The sequence below is a fragment of the Sebastes fasciatus genome, chromosome 4 (genome assembly GCF_043250625.1).
Source record: "Sebastes fasciatus isolate fSebFas1 chromosome 4, fSebFas1.pri, whole genome shotgun sequence".
Taxonomy (NCBI): domain Eukaryota; kingdom Metazoa; phylum Chordata; class Actinopteri; order Perciformes; family Sebastidae; genus Sebastes; species Sebastes fasciatus.
The window spans coordinates 38,352,995-38,372,736 of NC_133798.1; the positions used below are offsets into that span (position 1 = coordinate 38,352,995).

A 19,742-nucleotide genomic window follows, 5' to 3' on the forward strand; every position below is an offset into this window, starting at 1 on the left:
AAAAGTCAACGTGGACTTATTTTAAGATACGTAGATAAGTAACATACTTACGTCATGTACATAATGTACTTTCGTAAGTTATGTAACAAACATATAACCATGATCGTTTCCTAAAGTTGACCAAGTAGTTTTGTTTGAATTCACATTAACCACGTGTTGAAGGCTATCAGACTACCCTGCACGTTGAATGACGCGTAAGGGTTGTGTTAAAAAGTGATGCAAAGGGGTCGTGACCGATCGTCAGTAGCGTGACGAGTTGTGAGTGAGAACGTGTCGGTATATGAGTCGTTCCAGGATTTTAGCTACAGAACATGATTTAATTTACTAGTAAACAGCATCTCGTGAGAGCCTGCACGGGGACCTGTGGAAACCACAATTAGCCGCTCTTTGTTTTTCCACAAGAAAACAAGGACGGGGAAATTCAGATACTTGCTTGGAGGCTTTGTCAGAGACGGACCATGTATCACTGAAAACTTCTCATAAGAATTTTAAAATCAAAAAACAACATCATAAGATTACACCACTGTCTGAATGTCATCCTGCCATCTAAACTCTCCTCATATGACTCGCCCTAATCTCGTCACAGCGTACGATGGCGTGACAGAGGAAGAGGAAGAGATTGAACCGGGGTTTATTGGGGTCTTTACACTGACCTACGCGTGACCCCTCGTGGTTTCATTACAAGGCTTTTCAACTTCTCACTCAGTGACTGTCAAGAGCTCAAACAAGTGTGTGTGTGTGTGTGTAGCATGAATAAAGGTCTTCTTTGTTTCAGCGCACAAAGACTATTTGAGGATTTTACAAACACGAACACGCACTGATATATTGATGCCCCTTAAATGTATTTCCTTTTTTTCTCCCCACCTTTATATATATATATACATATATATATGAAAAGGAAGCTCGCTATTGGTTGAGTGTCACCTCATCCACCGCCTCCTTTCCCCTGGTTTCCCGGGCAACCATGTCAGGGTGGAGGAAAAGAGCAAATCATGTGAGGGCACAGCATCCTTCTCTCCCCTCTCTCCCCCCTCTCTCTTTCTCTCTCTCTCTCATCCTCTCTCCTAGTGTGTGTGTGTGTGTGTGTGTGTGTGTGTGTGTGTGTGTGTGTGTGTGTATAAAAGCCTCTCTTTCCATGCTTTCACTTCACTCTCAGCTCCCCGTTGCTTTGCAAAGAGGATATAGGCGCGAGACTGAGGAGAAGGGAGGGACACACACACACAACCAAAAGGAGATCCCTGCGTTACAGTGGGAGAGACATTTCTTTCTTTGACCTTCTTCCTCTCCCAACGTCTTCTGGGTTGCCCTTCTTCTTCTTCTTCTTCTTCTTCATCATCTTCTTCTTTTTTAAGCGTCTCCACTCTGCTTGGACGGTGGCTGCATCGATGCAAAATGGGTTGTGGCAATTCCTCAGCCACCAACACCTCAGGAGGGGGTGAGTGTTTTTAAGGAATATATATGTATGTGTGCGTGTGTGCGTGTGTGTGTGTGTGTGTGTGTGTGTGTGTGTGTGTGTGTGTGTGTGTGTGTGTGTGATAATGAATGAGAATATGAGGGAGAGCTGTCACTGTATCTGCATCAAGGGAGAGATGGTGTTTTGAATGTAAATGAAGTGAGTCGGGGTTACCCTTGCATTCAGTGTGTGTCCTCCGATGTGTGTGTGTGCATTTCATTCATAAATAAATAGACAGCCTAGCTGTATATCATGCATGTTTGTGTCTCAAAATGACAGTAGAAATGATTTGTTTTACCCCCCCAGTGTTCATCAGTTTGTCCGACTCAGTAGTGTGTGTATGCATGCAGTGGTCTCCTAAAGCTATGGTTGGTGGGTCGATCATGAAGGGTCTCCCATGTCCTAATATAAGACTAGAGAGTATAGTAGCCTCAGGAATGAACCACTTTGACTTCTACATTGACACAAAAGCTCACAGTTGTTGTTTTTCTTTCTCTTGTGTTGGTGTTTGTTCTGGTTTCAGTGGATATTGAGTATGAAAAACAAGCAGTGACATTCACCCGCCTTTAATCAATGAGCATGTTTCATTCATAAAGCCCCGGAGGACACATCGGAGCGGTGAAAACACTGCATCTCGTGGTTATACTAACGCTCCAACAGATATTTATTTGTGGCTGTCCTCAGATAACACACACACACACACACACACACACACACACACACACACACACACACACACACACACACACACACACACACACACACACACACATCTCAGTTAGTTTTATCCTGATACAATACCTAATTTTAAATTATACCCAACAATTGAGGTTACTAATTAGATTGAAGTATCTGCAGGATTACCTCACCACCACCGCTGCCCATTAAGGCAGTATGGTGTGTGTGTGCTTGTGTAAATGTGTGTGTGCTTGCAGGTATCTAATCAGTGCTTGCCAGGCGTGTTAACAGAGCCACAGACAGCCACTGGGAAGACCCAGTGTTGTCTTTAAATTTGATCTACTTTGAGGTTACAATGTCTGTAAAACAACAGTTTGTTGTGAGCGCGTCTGTGAAAACCAGCAGCTGGTTTCATCCCTGTGCAGCAGGTCTTGTCCATTTTTTTCCGCTCCTTCTTAGAGGTCAGTGTTCAGCACAATGTCAAGGACGCGTGACAGCCTGTCACTTTGACAAATGTCGACTAATGGTCGCACTTGTTTGTCCACGCCAGCTGACACCAGGCCAGAGTCACTGTAGAATTAAAATAGAAGCACCCCACTGCTCCTATATGATATTATTTTAACCCAGGATGTATAATTGTGTCACTACACACTTGTGTTTTTAAATGTTTATGTGGTAACAGTATTTTTAGCCCTCCTTATTATCCTCTATATGCAATATATACACATTTAATAATGGCTTATTATAACACGTCATAATGTAGATGTAAGCAGACATAAATGTCTATTAACTCCTCCTATGGGCACCCGTAAGTGCAGGCTGATGTTTAAACTTGGGCTTTGTATTGGCAAGAATCTGGCGATATGATATGTATCATGATACAAGGGTTATCACACATTTTTTTATCTGCTCAAAATGTACATTAAAGGGAGATTTGTCAAGTATTTAATACTCTTATCAACATGGGAGTGGGCAAATATGCTGCTTTATGCAAATATATGTTATTTGTATTATTGTAAATCAATTAACAACACAAAACAACGACAGATATTGATCCAGAAACCCTCACAGGTACTGCATTTAGCATAAAACAATATGCTCCAATCATAACATGGCAAACTGCAGCCCAACAGGCAACAACAGCTGTCAATGTGTCAGTGTGCTGACTTGACTATGACTTGCCCCAAACTGCATGTGATTATCATAAAGTGTGCATGTCTGTAAAGGGGAGACTCGTGGGTACCCATAGAACCCATTTACATTCACTGATCTGGAGGTCAGAGGTCAAGGGAGCCCTTTGAAAATGGCCATGCCAGTTTTTCCTCGCCAAAATTTAGCGTACGTTTGGAGTGTTACTTAACCTCCTTTGCGACAAGCTAGTATGACATGGTTGGTACCGATGGATTCATTAGGTTTTTTGAGTTTCATATATCTTCACTTTAGCATTGAAACAGCCTTCTACAACCTCTGAAAGATCGATTGCGTTAATGCGTTAAAGAAATTAGTGGCGTTAAAACTAATTTGCATTAACGCGTTATCATCGCGTTAACTTTGACAGCCTGAAATTGCGATAGGAAAGGCAATATATTGTGATTTTTAAATTTTTTTTTAGAGAAAACTGTCATAGTATAAAGAACACACTTCCATATGCATAACAAAAAGTTGACTTTTTTATGCGATCAGAACAAAAGGGTCTGCATTTGCATTTATCCCAGTCACTGTGTGTGTTTTTAAGAATCAATACAGTATCACAAAAACATAATATCAGGATACTCAATATTTTTTACACCCCCAGTATAAACAGATTTAATGATAATACAGTTAAAAAAACTGTTGTGATAATATATAATATGTCTTCATGGGAGAAATTATAGTATAATTAAATTATACTTGTTCTTATATGTGCTTACAACTAAACCATTTAATACATGTTTATTAATAGCAATGCTAAATATATAAGAATCTTTCAATTTCAAGCTCAAATGACCGCCTCAATGCGCTTTATACTTCACACTGCTCATCCCTCGACTTATGCACCCAGATGTGCACCCTTGCGGGTATGAATGAGCTTTTGTCCGGCTACTGAATGGGCCCCTGTGTCATGTCAGCAGACTCAAACATTTACCGTGAAAAAGAGCACTCTATTCCTTTTTACAAGAATGAAATTCGCTGTCTTTATTGTGTAATGTAGATTCTCCAGTTTCCTGCTCTTACATTGTATTCATGCAGTGCTCTTTTCTGAAGGTACATTTCTACCTTAATGGAACGGAGAATGGCATGAATACCCAATTGAAGGGCAGAAATTAGACTTTTGTTTCGCTGTTTTCAATGACGTGATACTGTACGTTGAAGCAGGATGTTACATTATCCTCCAACTGAATGCACTGTGATCTCATTTTGATTCAAATCAAGTTTAGTGGACCGCATGTGGTGGTTCTAGCGGAGGTTCTTGTTCCCACAATGCAATGCGTATTTAAAAATACAGGAAAAACTCCGATACAGAAAATGCCGTCATATTAACGCGGTACATTGGCTCGTATTTTTACGGACTTTTCTTAGAGTGTGTTATTTAATTTCCAGTTCTTCTTTGATTCTATAAACATGACACCTTCGGACCACATATGGTCTTCCTCAGGTAAAACAGGTCAATCTTTTACCTAAAAAAAGGCCATTTAGATACAACTTCAGTATCAGACTGATGGGTATGTGGTTCTCAACCTTTTTGAGTTTTGTTTGGTTTGAACAGCACTTATAGGCGTTGTCCAATGTGCTCCAGGCTCTGTGAATGTTTGATGCGTTCCGGGACTTTTTCTCTCCCCCCCCCATCCCCTCATCCCCCTTGACCCTCTTAACCCGTGGGAAATCCCCCGTCAGAAATTCATGTGCACACACACTTTGACTCTCACAAACACTCAATAAAATCTACTCTGACGCAAATGATATCACTGGAACAGGAGATGTAATTTAAAAAAAAAAAAACATCCCCCCGGGTCTAAAAATGTTAATTTATTTTTGTCTTCACCACTATCTGGCATCCCGCAGAAACTATATTGTGACCCCACTGGTTTAAACTGTAGCCCTGTATTGTATTGTATGCAATCTAATATGCAAAATAACATGTAAATGTTGTGCAGAAAAATTACAAATATTTCCCTCTGAAATATTATAAAGAAAGGTAAAAGTAGATTTGAGTGCTTGTGTTAATGTACTTACTCATTTCCCGCATTTAAATCTACACATACTGTTAAAATACTGCATCCAAGTCACAACAGCAGGGTGTGCATCTTAATTTGGCCCATCCAGTTGTCAGTACTGACTACGTTATTATACTGCACAGAAGTTGTATAGAGTTTGTCAGGGTGGATTATGGGGGGATATAAAGCTGAACTTTGACACCGCAGAAGAGAGTTTGCATCTTGAATCCTGTGTGTGGTTAAGTTTAGGCAAAAAAAACACTTTGGTTAAAGGGACTGTTTGTAACTTCTTACCCGTATAAATCATTGCGGGTCGGTGTCCCATGCGCGCTCGCCTGTGGCTACGTTGTTCAGACTCAGACTTCAACACAAACTACACGGAAGCACCAAAACCACAAAGTTGTATCTAGTGAAGCCCGTCTGTTAAACAGTGTTGGCCGCGGTCGGAGGACGCGGGGGAGACCTTAGCTTTGGTCTCCAGGACCGGAGTCTCTGCTGTACTCTGCTCCTCTGCCTGCCTTCACTCACACACCGCGCTCGTTCCCGCTCTTTCGCACCACTCTCACGTGCAGGCTGCTCACTCCACACTGCAGAAGAGTTAGTTTAGCTCTGAGAATATCTAGTGAATGTTCAGTGGACGTTTGTGCAGAAATAACTGCTGCAGCTCCTCCAGACCAACAGAGGTTTCCCGTGTCTTGTGAAGTGACGGGGCTCCGCAGAGAGAAACGTTATCGTCTCCGACCAAAACTCCGTTGTCTCCCCTGTTCCCTCCGGCCGCGGTCGAGAGGCTGAGGCAGGAAATACAGCTGAAATATAGAGTGATACTGTATTGTGCTTTTAGCTGACGTGTGTCTCCTCACTGTGTTGAGCGATGCTCGTTCATGTCTATGTAGAGCGAGCACAAACGGGAGCAACAGGATGCTGACTTTTGTTGACCTAACGGCCACAGGTGTCGCTGTTAACAAGCAATTTCTGATTCTTACAAACAGTCCCTTTAAGTTTGCAAGCCTGTAAGTGAATTCAGTATTTGCTACATCAGGTACATGAAAAAACACAAACTATACGATAATTTTTTTGGATGAATTACATTCAGCCTGAAAAAAATACAGGCGGTCTGCTGTAGATTGTCCACACGTCCCCGTCTCTGCTGCCCTGATTAGGACCAGGAGGAGGTCCAGGGAGGTGGTCTCATGGAGAGCTCTCCTATAGATGAGGGACCGCACCTTCACTGTTGTCACTCTGAGCCATTAAAGGAGTGTTACCAGTTTAAGTGACATGTTCTGAAATAGAGAGCAGGGAGCTGTTAGATACGTGTGATATATTATATATATATATATATATATAAAGGAAGCTGTTAGTTGTCTTTGTTTATGCATAATGGTTCACATCTCAGGCTGTTGAATGATGGCCTTCATTAGTGAGGTAACTCTTTAATACTTCTCATAATGAAGATGAATTCAATCGGATCTTTTCTGTATCTGTTTTCAGGGCCAGCAGAAGTCTCCAAAGATGTGTAAGTACTTCAGTCATTTTCTAACTTCTTAAATTATTTATGAAGCTCATCATCCGTGGCCTTTGTACATTCAGATCACTTAATAAAAGAGCTTCGTTTATCTACCCATGTACTGCAGTATTCATGAAGTATACGCTGTGGCAAAGTATGTGTGGTACGCTGACATTACACTGATGTTATACAAGTAGGCCAATACAATAATACATGTGAATCTAAAAGTATTTTACAGTTAAAGTGAAACTAAAAGCATTCAATTAAAACATTGGGAAAAAACAAAACAATCTATGATCCAAAATAAAAATTCAAAACACAGAGCTGGAAACGTCTTTTCACGTTCACACTGATTAATAAGTATTTCAGTGCCCATACTTAAACCATCATTGCTGGTTATACACAGCAATAAAAAACATGTTTTTTTATCAGTAGGACAAAGTCCTTATTATGTATATGCATTTAGATATAATTTATATAGTACAATAAGTAAACTAAATGAGGATTGGGCCTTTGAGGATTTTTCAAAGGTCCCATATTGTAAAAAGTGTGATTTTCAGGTCTTTTACATTATAAAGCAGGTTTAAGTACTTTATAAATACTGTTAAACTATCAAAAACGCTCAATATATGGAGAAATACACAGAAATTGCGTGTTTGAAACAAGCCGTTAGGATTTCTGTCCATTTGTGATGTCACAAATATACAATATTTAGACCATTACACGGTTTTAAACGTAAACATTCTAAATGTGTCCCAGTTTATTTCCTGTTGCAGTGTATGTGAATGACATCAGCTGACAGGAAGTAAACATGGACCCAAACTGTTGCCTAGCAACGCAATTCTGTTGAAATGCACTAACGTTTCAGACAGAGCATGAATACAGGTATATTCAGACAGACAGTATGAGAAAAATAATGTGTTGTTTGAACATTACAGCATGTAAACATGTTCTAGTAGAAACACAAAATACAAGTATGAACCTGAAAATGAGCACGATATGGGACCTTTAAAACAAAGGTTGGCCACTCAACACTTTTTGTTTTTGTTTTTTTGCATTTTATAATTGTGCACTGGCTTTTGCATTTTAACATTGATGGAAAAGCTTTAATATCTTAATTCAGATCCATTTTAAACCTAAATATAATTGAGAATACCATTTAATGTTTATATTGTAATATTATTTCAGCTCTTTGGAGAAGTGGAGAGATTTTGCTGCAAGATTGTGTATAATTATTATTACAATATATTGCGAGATATAAATGTTTGTGATGTCTGCGGTGACTAAATATTGTTGGTATATTGAAGATAGACAGTTGACAAAAACTCAGAGGGGGCACAGTGTATGCAAACATCTTAAAAGCATTGCTTTAATTTTATGTATTTTGCTTTATGTGTGATATTGAATGATTTAGTTCTTTTCTTTATAACGAGCAATACAAATCTGATTTTGGAAATAAATTATATTTGTGTGAGAGCTTGAATGTGTGTTGTTTAGATACTGTACGCTGGCAGAATGAAGACTTCAAGTCTGATAAATGCAGTAAAAACGTCATCTCTGCTTAACAAAACACAAAAAATACCAGAACTGAATAACACAGCCTTTGCTGTGAAAAAAAAGAAAAAAGAGAGAGAGATTGGCAATAAAAGAAATGAAAAGATACTTGACCGTGAAAGCAGTTCCCTACTGGCTCTTGTTGTTTAACCACTCTCTTGGTAAGAAAAAAAAAGAGTTTCTTCAGGCTTTAGAAAATTCAATTCAGACATTTTTCTGAGAAGTGTCGTGAGGAGGAGGAGGACAGGTTGTCCTTTGCCGTCAACAGTTAGCGTCTATCAAAGCTTTGGAAGGGGCAGCATTTCCAAAGCATTTCCTGGAATCAGTGAGTGTGTGTGTGTGTGTGTGTGTGTACGTAGTGCACATATATGTCTCTCTCTCTCTGTATGGGTGTGTGTGTGTGTGTGTGTGTGCTCCTTGATAACCATCTGAGCAGCCAGCAGAGGACCCATGAGAGCTGACAGCAGCACACCACCGACTCACTGAAGCTAATCACAGCTCACTGGGACTCTATGACACAACAGGAATCTCTTCTTAATGACTCACCTGCTTAAAGCCGCAGTAGGCAAAATGTTTTTGGCATCATTGGGCAAAAATTCCATAATAACCTTTCAGCATGTTGTAATTCAAGTGCTCTGAGTAGGGATGCACCGATACCAGTATCACACTCGCAAAATGGCTCCGATACAACGGCACCGATACCACTTTACGGCAGTGTGAGGTTAACCTCTCGTCACCATCTTTCAGGTCCTATGGCACGCGCTCACGCTCCACCTCCCCGAAGGTGGGGGCGCGATGGCCCGATGGCCCGATGGTGCGCCCGACCCCGCCGGGCCCCACCTCAACAGGCACGCGCCGGCCCTCACTTTCCACAGGGTTTTGCTTGCACCCTCTGACTCGTGCATGCATTAGACTCCTTGGTATGTGTTTCAGGATGGGTCGGGTGTGGGCGCACTGAAGACAGTTTTCCCCGGTCGACAGTCACACCGGGAGCAGGGAGCTCCGTCACGGTGCGGCGAGGTCCGGGTTGGGAGCGCTGTAAAGCTGCAGCCGCGAGCAACCTTCGCCCGGAACCTTTCCAAGCTGACCTAGAGCCGGTCGCAGCGCACCGCCTTGTATGTGGGACTCCCCAGCCTGTGGTAGTCCCTCCCACCCTCCAGCTGGCTGTTAACGAGGGTCTTTTGGCACAGAGAAGTACTCGTACTCGTACTTGTACTCGGTCTGAAAAAAAGTGGTATCGGTGCATCCCTAGTTCTGAGAGAAAACTAGACTTCTGCTCCTCCTCATGGCTCTGTTTTCAGGCTTTAGAACATCGAGCCCGTGACGGGAGACTTTGACCAATTACAGGTCATTTCAGAGAAGGAGAGCGTTCCCATTGGCTGTGCTCCGGTCATGTGACTGGAATTTGGCGTCCCTTCACCAGATTTCACAATGGCGGCGGCGTCACAAACTTTCTAATTTTCCAGCTAAACCGTGCACTACATGATGATTCTGAAAACATGTGAGGAGAGAAATAGACATTAACGTAACAGAATATTGATTCATATTTGATCAGCGCTGCCTAGTTTGACCGTTTGGTCGGAGTTCACCAGTGATTGACAACCGGCTCTCATAGACGGCAGCTGGACAGCAGACCTCAGATCAGCTCTTACTGCTTGTTTTCCTCCGGTCTGTGAAATCTTACAGATGCCGTTAGGAGCACCGGAGGACACAGAGGAACATGATTTTTTCAGGTTACCTGTTTCATGTACTATTGTCACGATATAGCGACCGTTTTATAAAAAACAACTTTATTTAATCACATTTGCTCCAATCTCGCCTACTTCAGCTTTAAATAAAGGTTAAATAAAATAACACAAACAAGAGATTACCGGTACGTGAACACAAAGGGAATAATAATACAAACCCCCAAAAGAGAAATCAATGTCGTTATTTTGCTCGCACTGCTTGAAAAGTAACACACAGTGTATTAGGCGATGCAGCTTCACGTCAGCCCTTAAAAAATAAAAAATAAACAACAACAAAAACTCTTAAAAACTGAGGAAATTGGTTGTTCAGCAGCCTGGTTCCAGACCTCAAACAAAAATTGCCAATTCAGTCTGATCATCAGTTGTTCAGAGCTAATGATGCAGCATACTTCGAATGTTGGTATGCTGGCAAAAGCACTTCCACAGTCCAGTTCTTAATGCTTCCCATCAATGTGTTTGTTGTTGAGTTTGTTCGTCCTCTGTGCTCCAATAAGAGCTGACCTGACCTGTGCTTCATCTCTCAATCAGGACAGAAGAACCCTCGCCAGACGATGAGAAAAGAAGGTATTTTTGTTAATTTTCTCCAAATTATTTTCATCTTCAGTGCAGTGTTTAATTGCAAAATGCTGTTCCTTTCTTTTATAGTTTACATATTATGGAATGTGAATATTAATAGGCCTTTTTTAAAAGAGGACATTTTGATATAATAAGATAAATAATGGCTGAGTTTTATTTTAACTTTCAGTTTTATCAAATTAAATTGTATCTGCATACCAAGCATCTTAATGTAATTATGTAATAGGTGCTGGGGTGTCTGGCGTTGGTACGGTAGGTAGGTAGCCTAGGGCCCTTTGCTTTGTCCATCGCTATAACAGCCAAAAACTTCCACTATCACAGATCACATTTAAACCAGCAACTATTTCCTAGCCTTCAAATGGGGTCGTGTTTACCGTGTTCACGAGAAGAGTCCATATGAACGCCGCCCCCCACTCTTGTCGTATTCACGACCTCGTAAGCGGAAAGTTTCTGAACGTTTCTGAGTTCTTGCGTTTGCTGACGTCGTCAGAAATGGTGAATACCGTGGAAATACATTTTTCGGTACATAAGTTATTTCCCTTCCTCCGTTCATGTGAATGAGACCCAGACCGAGTCGAGCCATTTAGGCTTCATGCGCCACTGAGCAACTCTCATAGGAATAAACGAGGCATCCAGTTCTTTTAATACATCCATGGCTTCTAGACGCTGACAATAACGTTCATTTTGCCGTTGCTTAGCAGCGGTGTTCTCACGCCGAACCACTTGAACTTCCCATATTGTAAACGCTCACGAGTTTCATGGTCGATAAAAAGCTAATGCTTCACTGAAAGGAGAAACTGTACTGAACTGAGAAACACCACAATATCTTTTAATCGCTGCCTTCCTCTCGTCTCCCCTCTCAGGAACTATGGTGGCGTATATGTCGGTCTTCCAGCAGACCTGACCACCGTGGCTGCCAGTCAGTCCAAGTCCACATGTAAAGGTAAACATCTGTAACACTGTACTGTACCTTTCATATTCTGTAAAAATTGAGGAGCTTCTTGTAGTGAAGCAGCTCAGAGAGAAATATTCCCCAGTGGCTGAGCCACCACCCCATGAAACCATGTGCCTGTCTGCCTACAGCATTTTTGGTTTAATTTGACCTTTACTTTTCCTGAATCTTAATGAGAAGCATTCCCCTTACTATTACAGTTTGGGTACGCAGCTGGGAAGATAAATATAGTCCACAGCATTTATTTTGACAATGACGAAGTACAATAAAGGATTTTTAACATGCGCCTCTCTGTTACTATCAGGGTTATTCTCAAGTGATGCATGTTACTGATATCCACAACAGTTTGTTCTCTCATTCTAATACCAGCCGTTCTCATTCCCAGGGCATAAAACACCAACGTTTTATCACGCCCCTCGGCGTGTGATGCCAACGCCCCTTTTAGCCTATGTATGAGAAGTACTGGGTTTTCCATTAACTACAATGTAAACCCATCCGTGGCAATATCAAACGTTCAGAGAAAGTGCTTTGGGAGTGTTACATGCCGTGCTGTGTTGCAAGATGTCCCGAGTTCATATCCCGGACGAGCCCCCATTTGTTACGTTCCCCTCCGTTTAAGTTCCAGGGGCTGGAGGGAGTAACAAAATAAATTTGTAAACCCGGGAATGAGAGTACTGGCAACAAGATTGTGTGAAAATTAATCATACAATTTATTAACAAAAAATATGATAAAAAGAAAGCAGGAGGTAAGTACACAACTAAATAAATATGGCAATAACCAATAATAAAACGCTCAAATTAAAGCTACTGCTTAAAAAGTGCAGCGCAAAATAACCCGAAGGTACTCAACCTAAATCTACTGGAGTGTGATGATGTAGTTTAAAGAGCGAAAATACACAACCAGGGCGGGTAGGTGGAGAGGTGGATGGGCCCCACAAACAGTTTCATATTCACTTTACAAATGTAGTAATTTTAAGCTCAACCATGATGTTTTTTCCTAAATCTAAGCAAGTGTTTTTGTTTGAATTCACCACGTTAAGTACGTGTTTACTGCGACTGTAAAGTGACAGCAAGGGGTCTAACAGAGCGTCAGTATGTGACGAGTTGGGATGAGGACATGTTGCCAATACGGTGTACAGTGTTATTGACCACCATTTATATAAGTGCCTCTCTCTGACAGAGTTATGGAACCATTATAAAACATGACATTATGTTCTGTCATCTGACCAGTATGTAAACAAACTGTAAACCTTGCTGTTGCATTCTGCAGTCCTGAAGGCTTCCCTCTTGTGTGTTGTCTCCTCTCATGTTTGTCCTCATCGAGGTTAAACATGATAATGAATTGATTCGTTTTCATGTCCTCTGGCACAACAAGTACCGTCTCTTTTTTTTTTTTCCCACTGAGGTCTCCCAGTTCAAACTGCTTAGTAGAGTGCGTGGGTGTCTTTTGAGCACAGGCTTGACATTGAAACACAGAAACACAAGAACAAAAAGAATTGTCAAATTATTGTCCTATAAATATCTGGGCACTGATTGTTTCTCCCCCCCTTCTTCTTGCAGACTAGCAGCTCCTGAAGGGATAACAACACAGGTACTTTTAAAAAAAAAAAATGCTCTTCTGTATTTCATCTCTTAAAAATGAAGCCAATGACCCTGTTCTTTGTTTCGGCAGGATCCTGCATATTCATTCACCTAGAGACACTCACATTACAAGCAGAGAGCATGCAAGTGCTCCTATTCTGGCTCACCACACACTGAATAAGTCTCAGGCTTCGACACTAAGGATGTGGACAGCTTGCCGGGGATCTGAGGACGCTGCCTCACGGAGTCATGGGTGGCACAGTAATGCAGGGACGCACAGCAGAGGTCTGCATACGCTATTCATCATCACCCTTCACTTTGCAAAAAAAAAAAAGATGGGCATCGGAGCGGACAAGCGCCCGCCCTGGGACTGGCTGTGGGCGGCGGCGACGGGCATTGTGACAGCCATCTTGGCTTCTCGGTCACGGCCCTGGAACGTTCTCTTTCATTCTCAGGAGGAGACGGCTACACAGGGGACCCAGCCTACTAACTAACTAACCTTCCCAATAGCCCTCTGCAATAATAATCACTGCTCAGTTATTTCTCTAAGAAGCCATCAATGATTCATTGTGTGGCGGAGACAGAGAGTTAGAGAGACATAGGAGTTACACATTCCTGTTAGTGCGTCACAGAGCATCAACGCGTTTTTGAAAAATAATTGATTTCTATCAGGCACCTGCTGCAACAGAAGAAAAGTCTGAAGATGACACTGATTTGAATGGTCTGTCTAAATGCTAATGACGACACCTTAAAGAGTGCATTAATCAGCGTCACCGAATGTCTTGGTTGCGTCAACCAGGTGGTGTCGTCACTTAACTTGTGCCCCTGACTGATTATGTAGAGAGCATATGACTCATGATACTAAGAGGATCTCTCTCTCTCTCTCTCTCTCTCTCTCTGTATATATATATCTCATGCTCTCTCTGCAGCATGTTGGGTTTTTACCCTGAAGAGCTCTGATTGTAGTACTTCTGGGTAATTCACACAGCTCTTACAATCTTTCTCAGAAGCAGAATTGTGTCACACAGTTTGTTCTTATCTCACATCATAAAATGTGATCTAATGTGTAACAGCAAAAGAGAACAAAAAAAACATTAAATCATTAAATTATGTTCAGTTGCAAAAAATTGTGAAACATTTAAAGAGAGGCAGAGGTGGTGATTTTGTTTCATCGTCCCCTCGTTTTTCTTACAGTTTATTGAAGTTTGCTTTGTAACTGATTAATCTATTTTATACTATCATGTTTCACACTTAATTGTGAATGTTGTTCTCCTGTATGTACAGTAATCCTTGAAGGATAAAGCCGGCGCTATGCTGCATTTTTCTTATTGTCAACAAATCCCATGAAAAGACGAAAAACAACCAATCTTGTGTTTCTTTCAGTAGTTGATGGAGTTGTCGAGTACGACATTTTTCTTCACATAACAGCAGCTATTGTGTTTGTTTGCTACTTCAAAGGTCACGAATGAATCTTCAAGCTCAACAAAGTTTTAGTCCAGCTCTCAATACTTTCCAACTTGTCCATCTTGTCTGTGGTACTCAGCCTCAAGCCCATCTGGGTATCACTTCACTTTACAGGTCCGCAAATTTAATGGTAATTACGTGATAATTAGCAAGTAATCTATAATTTCTTTGGAATTACTGCCAAATTACCCCAATATTTACCTCAAAATGTATCAAAAATTATTTTATTATAAACATTGTTTAATAATTATATTGCGCTATTTCCCAATAGCTGATAATTTATTTAATACATTTAATAATAAGATAAGATAAGATAGAACTTTATTAATCCCGAAGGAAATTCCTGTGCCAGAGATTGCTCAAAATTACAATAAAATTACAACAAGTTCAAGGGTATAAAATTAAAAGTACTATTTCTAGCACTAGTGCCTAATATAGAATAACAATTAAGTAAGATACATTTAGTTAAATGAGTAAATAAGATAAGTAAAATAAAAAAGGTAAAGTAAGCTAAAAAAAAACAGGAAAGGAAGTAATATTGCATATAATGAGAAATAATAATAATAATAATAATAATAATAATAATAATAATAATAATAATAATAATAATAATAATAATAATACATTTAATTTATTAGCAAATATCTTCTTTCAAATTTCTTAAAAAACTCCCTGAATCATGACATTAGCTACCAGGTTACATTTGTGTAGACAATAAGTCACACAATAGTAATCAGAAGAGTCTTCTATTAGTTTCCCTCCTGCGATGAAGAGCAGCGCACACCCGATTACATGCTATTTTAGCATATAATTATTAAACAATGTTTATAATAAAGTAATTTTCCATACATTTTTAGGTAAATATTGGGGTAATTTGGCAGTAATTCCAAAGAAAATTTGAAATAGGTTATTTGCTAATTATCACCTAATTACCATGACATTTGCAGAGCTGTAAAATGAGGTGTTATCCCCATTTGTTCCCACTGAAGACGTAAATCCAGGTAAAAACAGATTAAATATATAGTTGTTTATAAGACTCAGTAATTTCCTAAAACACCTGGGCATTGTAGTTTTCTTTTTAGAAAATGTTACTTAAACAGTTGCATTTTTGAGGGACTATTTTCAGTTGCGGATTAACACACATTCGGTGCTCTAGTGAGTATTTACAGCAGCAGGACGGTGCACGTGGGGCTAAAAATAATCTATAATGCATATGTTCACCATAATGAAGGAACATGTCACCCAGTACAATGTTTTTAATTGTTTTTAAACAACATTTAAGAGGAAAAAGCTCTGGATTTGGTTATTTTATGGCCATATATTTGTTAGAATAATCCATTTTTATTAATTTGTTTTCTTATGGGATTTGTTGACAATAAGAAAAATATAGAATATCACCAGCACAGTGTCCCCATAAAAAACACACACACATTACAGCTGGGCGGGCATTAGGGGCCAAGGTCATTCGTCAGCCAGGCTCTTGACGGCTCTCTCTTCTAATGAATGTACAACATCCTCCACTCACCATGGACCCTAGAGGAGGGTGGAAATAGGCCAACTTTAAACACTTGAGATTCAAGAGATGTTCTTTCCGCATTACACAAAACGCTTTATACGCCTATGTGTGTGTGTGTGTGTGTGTAGCCTCGACTGCCTCGACTGACCGGTCGCATAAAAATAGGGACTCATTTCACCATGCCTGAACACAAGCTCACTGTTTACTGTTCGTGTCTGTTTTCTCCAGAATGACGCCCACTAGCTGCCGAGCCGTGTCGCCGGTTATCAGCCACATCGATACCAAGGGATTTCATGTAGTGTCTTTTAATTGCGAGCCATTTGTCAGCTCGCATTGTCACAGCGTTTACACTGTTCGCCGGTGGTAGAGGCAGAATATACTGCAGATACAAAGAGCTGTTTTATGTACTGTGTAGTTTACAGCGTAATATAAAAAGAGCTGCAGTGTGACCACAGCACCGATTTGATTTAGAAAGATATTTTTGGTGTCCCTTTTTCCTCGATGTCTACATTTCCTCCCTCAGTTTCCCTGCGTCTGTCCCCAACCAGAGGCCTTTGGCTTTTACAGCGTGACGTGCCGCCTGTCTCTCCCTCTTTTATCAGCCCCTCTTTGCCCTTTATGGTTGTTCCTCCTGTATATGATGGATGTCATTGCCTTTGACCTATTCAATTAGTCTAACAAAGGGGGATAAAGGGGGTGGGGGGCAGAATGTGGATGAATAACACAGTCTGAAGCGAAGCCCTCTCGACGTTTAAAATGCCGTCGTGGCACATTGTGGTATAGATGTAAAAAGCTGTGCAGCACAGCATGTTGTTTGAATGTTATAGAGGTTTGCTGGTGTGCTTAGAGAAGTAACATACGTTGTGAAGGAGTAGTTAGACATTTGGGGGGGAAATATGTTTATTTGCTTTCTTACCAAGAGTTAGATGAAAAAATTTATACCAATGTACGCTGGTAGTGGCTAGAAGGGAGCGGGATAAGGTTGGTTAAGGTTAGGCATTGACCTCGAATAGTTAAGGTTAGGCATTGACCTTGAATGGTTAAGGTTAGGCATTGACCTTGAATGGTTAAGGTTAGACATTGACCTCAAATGTTTAAGGTTAGGCATTGACCTCAAATGGTTAAGGTTAGGCATTGACCTCGAATGGTTAAGGTTAGGCATTGACCTTGAATGGTTAAAGTTAGGCATTGACCTTGAATGGTTAAGGTTAGCCGTTGACCTCGAATGGTTAAAGTTAGGCATTGACCTCGAATGATTAAGGTTAGGCATTGGCTTTGAATAGTTAAGGTTAGGCATTGACCTTGAATGGTTAAGGTTAGGCATTGATCTCGAATGGTTAAGGTTAGGCATTGACCTCAAATGGTTAAGGTTAGGCATTGACCTTGAATGGTTAAGGTTAGACATTGACCTCAAATTGTTAAGGTTAAGCATTGACCTTGAATGGTTAAGGTTAGGCATTGATCTCAAATGGTTAAGGTTAGGCATTGACCTTGAATGGTTAAGGTTAGGCATTGACCTCGAATGGTTAAGGTTAGGCATTGACCTCGAATGGTTAAGGTTAGGCGTTGACCTTGAATGGTTAAGGTTAGGCATTGACCTTGAATGGTTAAAGTTAGGCATTGACCTTGAATGGTTAAGGTTAGCCGTTGACCTCGAATGGTTAAAGTTAGGCATTGACCTCGAATGATTAAGGTTAGGCATTGGCTTTGAATAGTTAAGGTTAGGCATTGACCTTGAATGGTTAAGGTTAGGCATTGATCTCGAATGGTTAAGGTTAGGCATTGACCTCAAATGGTTAAGGTTAGGCATTGACCTTGAATGGTTAAGGTTAGACATTGACCTCAAATTGTTAAGGTTAAGCATTGACCTTGAATGGTTAAGGTTAGGCATTGATCTCAAATGGTTAAGGTTAGGCATTGACCTTGAATGGTTAAGGTTAGGCATTGACCTCGAATGGTTAAGGTTAGGCATTGACCTCGAATGGTTAAGGTTAGGCGTTGACCTTGAATGGTTAAGGTTAGGCATTGACCTCGAATGGTTAAGGTGAGGCATTGACCTCGATTGGTTAAGGTTAGACATTGACCTTGAATGGTTAAGGTTAGGCATTGATCTCGAATGGTCAAGGTTAGGCATTGACCTCGAATGGTTGAGGTTAGGCATTGACCTTGAATGGTTAAGGTTAGGCGTTGACCTTGAATGGTTAAGGTTAGGCATTGACATCGATTGGTTAAGGTTAGATATTGACCTTAAATGGTTAAGGTTAGGCATCAGATCTCAGATCAGATTTTGTGGTTTGCGGGCTCCCTTCTAGACACGACCCTCTACGCTAAATATGAGGTTACCGCCAGCAGCCGGTTAATGTAGCTTAGCGCAAACACTGGAAACGAAGGAGCACATTTTTGTACAGAAAAGTTGTTTTCTCCACGATGTATGAGAAGATGTAGCCTATATCATCAGATGTATACCAATCGATCCACCTTAAAGGAGCAGGGAGGCCCGTCAAGGTGCGGCAAGGTCCGGGCGGGGAGCACTGTAAAGCTGCGGCCGCCTCGTATGCGGGACTCCTCAGCCTGTCGTGTGTCACTTACACCCTCCAGCTGGCTGTTAACGAGGGTCTTTTGGCACAGAGAAGTACTCGTATCGGTACTTGGTATCGGCGAGTACCCAAATGTAAGTACTTGTACTCGTACTCGGTCTGAAAAAAAGTGGTATCTATGCATCCCTAGAAACAACGTAACATAAGTACGGAAAACGCGTCACAAACGTCACTAAAAAACACTGCGGATAGTACAGACTACAAATGGCACGACAAAAGCAAGCGTTCTTATTGCACGCTTTTGCCTTGCGCACTATCGTGTCATTCACAGCATTTTTTGGTGCAACCGGCCTGGACAGACATGAGAGTGGTATCAATCGTCTCATCTAACTCTCGGCAAGAAAGAAAATATTTCTCCAAAATGTCAAACTATATATATTTTCTTTTTTACTATATTTGGAAATATAAGATTCTTCAGGTTTTGTGGCACATTAATGCTGAAAAATACAGAAACCACTTGAGGTCGAAGCAGCTGTGAAGTGTTTCAGTTATTTACATGTTCACACACTGGAACAGACCTGGAGCGGTCATTAAAACCCACCAGTGTCTCTTTATGCTGACGACTGTATGATATTATGATGATAATGACTGAGGTGATCGGGTTTATTCGGTGAACATCATACTTTACAGGCTATTTTCTCTCTCTTTCTCTCTCTCACATGTTCTGTGTGTCTTTCACTTCACAAGTACTCTTCATCATTTGTGCACAAATTACCTGCTTGTCATAAATGTCGACGCACTTCAGTCAAATCCTCCTAATTCATCATCAACGATGCTGACATGAGGAGAAAAAAACAAACTCTGTGAAAGTCATCCATGATCATCTGATGCAGTTATTTATGATTAAAGACTTTTATATTGTCCGTGCACTGCTGTGGTTATTGATTGTGGTCCTTTGTTGAAATGTATCTGCCCTTTTGTAGTC

At 40.8% G+C, this 19,742-nt stretch overlaps 1 protein-coding gene across 1 annotated transcript; it reads left to right on the plus strand.

Moving 5' to 3' along the window:
- The first annotated feature begins 991 nt into the window (after positions 1–991).
- On the plus strand, positions 992–15,461 carry c25h12orf75 (chromosome 25 C12orf75 homolog). Its single transcript, XM_074634294.1, has 6 exons — positions 992–1,435; positions 6,814–6,838; positions 10,660–10,695; positions 11,571–11,650; positions 13,220–13,250; positions 13,332–15,461. The coding sequence occupies exons 1-5, from the start codon at positions 1,393–1,395 to the stop codon at positions 13,222–13,224; spliced, it is 189 nt and encodes a 62-aa protein (XP_074490395.1). The 5' UTR covers positions 992–1,392; the 3' UTR covers positions 13,225–13,250; positions 13,332–15,461.
- The last annotated feature ends 4,281 nt before the right edge of the window (positions 15,462–19,742 follow it).